This window comes from Arachis ipaensis, chromosome B03, assembly GCF_000816755.2.
Source record: "Arachis ipaensis cultivar K30076 chromosome B03, Araip1.1, whole genome shotgun sequence".
Classification (NCBI taxonomy): Eukaryota; Viridiplantae; Streptophyta; class Magnoliopsida; order Fabales; family Fabaceae; genus Arachis; species Arachis ipaensis.
The window spans coordinates 40,298,395-40,304,199 of record NC_029787.2 but is presented as its reverse complement, the minus strand read 5'-3'; the positions used below and the strand labels follow the sequence as shown (position 1 = coordinate 40,304,199).

The following is a 5,805-nucleotide window of genomic DNA, read 5'->3' as shown; positions in this document are numbered from 1 at the left end:
CAAGCATGAGAGTTTTGAGCCTAATTGTGTGGTTACATCATATAACCACTTATTTTCATTCTTGTGTGAATTATTCTCCTTCTATGATTGTAATCCTTGATTTGTTTGATTCTTTATGTCCATTATTTTGTGTATACATGCATTTATATGTTTGAGGCCATTGTTTCAGTTAGCTCACTTACCCAAATAGCCAACATTTTATCTTCCATTGCTAGCCAATTTTGAGCCTATGCTTAACCTATTTGTTCTTAATTATAGCACATTACAAGCCTAAGTGAAAAAACAATAAATGTTCCTTGTTTGGATCTTTGATTAGCTTAGGCCAGTGAGAATGTTCATCATTTAATTTTGGGAAAGTTGGGTACATTGGGTAGAGATAAAAGTGTGTGTGTGTGTGTTTTTGTTGAAAATTTTAGAATTGGGTACATACTCATGTATTAATCATCTGTAAATCATATGCATTGATGTTCTTGTACATATTTTAGTTAAAAAAATATAGAAAAATTTGCAATAAAAAGGGGACAAAAATGCCCCAAAGTCAAGGTTCAATAAAAATCAATGCATATGTGTGGTGATCGAAAGAGAATACATGAGTGTGAGTAAAGTGAAGAATGGGTAGTTAAGTTTGTTTAGAATTGTATAGGTTGTTATAAGTTAGGTGGGAAGTTTAAGTTAATCAAGGATCCAAATCTCAAACTCACTTGACCATATGCATCCTACCTTGACCCTAGCCCCATTACAACCTATGGGAAAGCCCTCATGATATTTGTATGCATGCATAAAGTAATTTTTGATTGTTAGATGAAAAACAAATCTTAGAAAGCATGATTGGGGGAGAATTGAGTGAATCAATCCCATACACTTGAGTGCCTAGAGTGGATATACATCCGGCGAGGGTTCGATCGCTCAATTACATGTTTCCACCCAGGATCATCTTTTCTTGCAAGTTTATAAAATATTCCAATGATTCAATCCAATTGTGGGTTTGCTTTGATTGCTATTGCCTTAGCCCTTGTGCTTGCACATGTATTCTTGGAGATTGATTTATTTTGACTAAGCCGTTGCATTCATGTAAATAGGTGCATATAGGTAGATTGCATTTAGTTAGTTTGCATTGAATAAATGTTGATACCCTTTACTTCTTTCTTGATTTTAGCATGAGGACATGCTTAGTTTAAGTGTGGGGAGATTTGATAAACTCCGATTTCGTGGTTTATCTTGTGCTTATTTTAAGGGATTTTATCACTTTTTCCCACATTTATTCAATGAAATAGCATGGTTTTGTAATTCTCCCTTGATTTGTGCTTAACTGTGAAAACATGCTTTTTAGGCCCTTAAATCGGTGATTTTAATCCACTTTAATTCCATTCGATGCCTTGATGTGTTTGTTAAGTGATTTCAGGTTCATAAGGCAAGTATTGGATTGGAGAAATGAAGAGAAAAGCACACAAAGTGGAGAATGCATGAAGAAACAAAGATTGGGAATGCATCAATGGGCGCGCACGTGTACAAGGTGCGCGCGCAAAAGTGATTTCACATAAGGACGCGCATGCGCACATGCCACGTACGTGCGGGTGAAGAAACAGCCAATCAACGCGCACGCGCACATGGCGCGTACGTGCTGATACTAGCACGTGACCCACTTAAAGGCAAAACGCTGGGGGGTGATTTCTGAGCTGCCCAGGCCCAAATCTAACTTGTTTCTGAGTGTATTTCATGCAGAATTGAAGTCCAAGCAAAGGGGGAGCAATTAGTTAGTCAACATAAGCATTTAGTTAGTTTTCTAGAGAGAGAAGCTCCCTCTTCTCTCTAGAATTAGGTTAGGATTAGGGTAGATTATCTTAGATCTTGAGTTAATTACTTGATTTCATCTTGTTTCTTTTATAATTTCTCATTTCTACATCTTGATTTCCTTAGTTGTAATGTTAATTTCTCATTTTGCTTTCTTTTGTGATGATGAACTCATGTTGGATTGGTTTACATTTAATGCAATTTGATGTTGATGTTTCTTTCATTGATGAATTAAATTGTTGATTTACTTTCCTTGCAATTGGTAGTCGTTAGATTTTATTATTCTTGCATATTTACCATGCTTCCCTTTATTACTAACCAAGTGTTTGACAAAATGCTTGGTTGGGCTTTAGAGTAGATTTTGAGCATTCTTGGCTTGGAAAGAGTAATTAAGCAATCTTAAGTCATGAAAACCCAACTATGTTGGTGATCTAGAGTTGTTTGCTAGTATTGTTTCCATTAACTCTAATCTCTTGCTAATACACTTAGTGAGTTGATTAGGATATTTGGATTGAGATTAGCTAGTCTTGTTAGACTTTATTCGAGTGTGAAGATAATGTGATACCTTCTTCCATCTTCGGGGATGACGTAATGAGATAAATTTTTGTTTATTATTGTAATATGATTGATTAGTCTTGTTTGACATTCTCCCTATGTGAAGATGGCATGCTACCTTCTTTCATTTGTTGGAGTTGACTAGATAAGATGAATTAATCATTGTATGACTAGGATAGAAAGCCTACGATTTCAACCCTTGCCATGAATGTCTCTCTTTACTACTTGCTTTCTTTAGTTATTTGCTTGATTTACTCTCTTTGTCGTTTAAATTCTTGCCCTTTTATTTTATAGCCCTTTTATCAACCAAACTCCCTTTTACCCCTCCATAGCCAATATGCATACACTTTATTGCAATCCTAGGGAGACGACCCAGAGTCTAAATACTTCGGTTAATTATTATTTGGAGTTTGTTCTTTGTGACAAAACCATAATTTTGATTTGATTTGAGGATTGTCTATTGGTTTGGACTATACTAACAACGAAATTATTTTGTGGAATTCCAAACCGGTATAAATCCTTGTATCAGACGACCCTGAATCGATTAGGGGTAGTTGTCTCCACTCCTCACCTTTGCATGAAATTCCCAACACAGGAAAGAATTGCTATCATCAAGCGGGATCAAAAGCTGACAAGAAAATGTTACAATGAAAGCTTGAATCTATGGGGTAAAGGTAAAGAAGTCAATTCGATTGAGCTTGGAGGAATCCGAGAAAGAGATGATCTACGACCATAACCTGAAGGGAAGACAGAAGAAGTGCAAATCGGAGAAGAAGTTGAAAAATCTACTAACATAGGAGTAAATATGAGGGTAGATTTGAAGAAAGCACTCATCAAAATCCTACAAGAGAATTCTGACCTCTTCACTTGGAGAGCAGCCAACATGCCCAGAATTGACCCCGAACTCATGACACACAAGCTAGCAGTGTACCCGGGATCCTAAACTATTCAACAAAGAAGGCGCAAACTCGGGCTTGAACGAGCTCAAGTGGTCGAAGAACATGTACAAGTGCTGCTAGAAGCCGAGTTCATCAGAGAAGTCAAATACCCATCATGGTTGGCAAATGTGGTGTTAGTTAAAAAGCAAAATGGGAAGTAGAGGATGTGTGTTGACAACACCGACCTCAATAAAGCATGTCCAAAATATCCATATCCTCTTTCCAATATTGATGCTTTAGTAGATTTCTCCTCAGGATACCAATACTTATCTCTTATGGATGCATACTCGGGATACAATCAAATCCCGATGTTCATGTCGGACCAGGAGAAAACATCATTCATCATGCCAAGAGCGAATTATTGTTATGTGGTCATGCCATTTGGATTAAAAAATGTAGGTGCCATATATCAGAGATTGATGAACAAGATGTTTGCACCCTACCTTGGAAGCTTAATCGAGGTATATGTGGACGACATGTTGGTGAAACCAAGGATGAAGCAACTCTCCTGTCCGATCTCTCGCAAGTCTTCGGCACCATAAGGAAGCATGGGATAAGATTGAATCCCACAAAATGTACCTTCGCATTAGAAGTAGAAAATTTTTTGGGATTCATGCTCACACAAAGGGGAATTGAAGCTAACCCTGACAAGTGTAGAGCGATCTTGGATATGAGCCGACCTGTTTGAAAGAAGTTCAACAGCTGAATGGCCAACTTGCAGCCTTATCTAGATTTTTGGCAGGATCAGCCCTAAGATCCTTACCCCCTTTTTTCGCTGCTCAAAAAAGGATGCCAATTTGAATGGACTCCTGAATGTGAAGAAGCTTTTCAAGAGTTCAAGAATTTTTTAAATTAACCACCCATCCTTACTCGGCCAAAAGCAAGAGAAGAGCTTGTATTGTACTTAGCCGTAGCGGATAAGGCAGTAGCTTCAACTATAATACGAGAAGACGAGGTCGGACAACATTCCATCTATTTCACTAGTAAAGTCTTACAAGGACTAGAGTTAAGGTATCAAAAAATAGTGCATACGCTTTAATCCTAGCATCTAGGAGGCTTCGACCTTACTTCCAGGTGCACACCATAAGAGTTTGGACAAACCAACCCATGAAGCAAATCCTCTAGAAAGCAGATATAGCAGGTCGGATGGTACAATGGGCCATAGAACTGTCCGAGTTCGACTTAATATATGAAACTCAGATGGCCATCAAGGCTCAATGCCTTACCGACTTTGTAGCAGAATACACAGGTGACAAGGCTGAAACCTCTACGACCTGGAATCTCTATGTAGATGTATATTCCGATAAGGTCGGAAGTGGTGTTGGCATCATCCTGGTCAATGAAGAAGGGACTCAAATAGAGCTTTCCCTGAAATTTGAATTCCCCGCTTCCAATAACCAAGCTAAGTATGAAGCCATGATTGCAGCCTTAAAACTCGCCAAAGAAGTCAGAGTGACCAAAGTGGTAGTCTTTAGTGACTCTCAAATAGTGACTTCTCAAATCAATGGAGAATATCAGACAAAAGATCCTAATATGAAGAGATACTTAGAGAAAACACTTGAGCAACTTCAACAATTTCTCGAGACAGAGGTCTGACATATAACTCGAGAATTTAATAGTAGGGCAGATGCCCTTTCTAAATTGGCAAGCATCAAATCAGGAGAAAATAACAGAAGCCTGATACAAAAAACTCCCAAGGAGCCATCAGTTATCAAATCGGATAACAAGTCGGACGTTCTATCTATCTCCAATTTAAACCTCGGGCGGATGACTCCCTTTATCGAATATCTTGAATTCAAAATCCTTCATGAGGAGCAAAAGGAGGCTAAAAGAATTCAGAGGGAAATACAAAACTGCACATTAGTACATAATGCCCTTTATAGAAGGGGAGTGTCCACACCCTTGCTGAAATGTGTTCCGACCTGCAAAACTGAAGAGGTCTTGGAAGAAGTGCATAATGGCATATGTGAAAACCATCTTGGAGCTCGGTCCCTAGCTAGAAAAGTGATCCGAGCCAGATTCTTTTGGCCTACCTTACAAAAAGATGTGACCGACTTTGTCAGAAAATGTCCACCTTGCCAGATGCATGCCAACTTCCGAATTGCTCCCCCAGAAGAACTCATTAGCATAACCTCTCCATGGCCTTTTGCGAAATTGGGGTTGGACCTACTCGGACTTTTCCCTAAGCCGCTGGACAAGTTAAGTACCTCATCGCCGGAGTGGACTACTTCACCAAATGGATAGAAGCGGAACCATTAGCTACTATCACGGCTGATGAGCGGATAATTTATACGCTTTTTGGCATTGTTTTTACATAGTTTTCAGTATGATTTAGTTAGTTTTTAGTATATTTTTATTAGTTTTTAATTAAAATTCACATTTCTGAACTTTACTATGAGTTTATGTGTTTTTCTATGATTTCAGGTAATTTCTGGCTGAAATTGAGGGACTTGAGCAAAAATCAAATTCAGAGGTTGAAGAAGGACTGCAGATGCTGTTGGACTCCCTACACTCCTGGAGC

The 5,805-nt window shown here is 38.5% G+C and overlaps 1 protein-coding gene across 1 annotated transcript; it reads left to right on the top strand.

Moving 5' to 3' along the window:
• Positions 5,052-5,528, top strand: LOC110269444. Its single transcript, XM_021117271.1, has one exon. The coding sequence runs from the start codon at positions 5,052-5,054 to the stop codon at positions 5,526-5,528; it is 477 nt and encodes a 158-aa protein (XP_020972930.1).

Excerpts from the sequence above, each read along its gene's own strand:
- LOC110269444 (XM_021117271.1), top strand. The coding sequence starts at position 5,052 with ATGACTCCCTTTATCGAATATCTTGAATTCAAAATCCTTCATGAGGAG.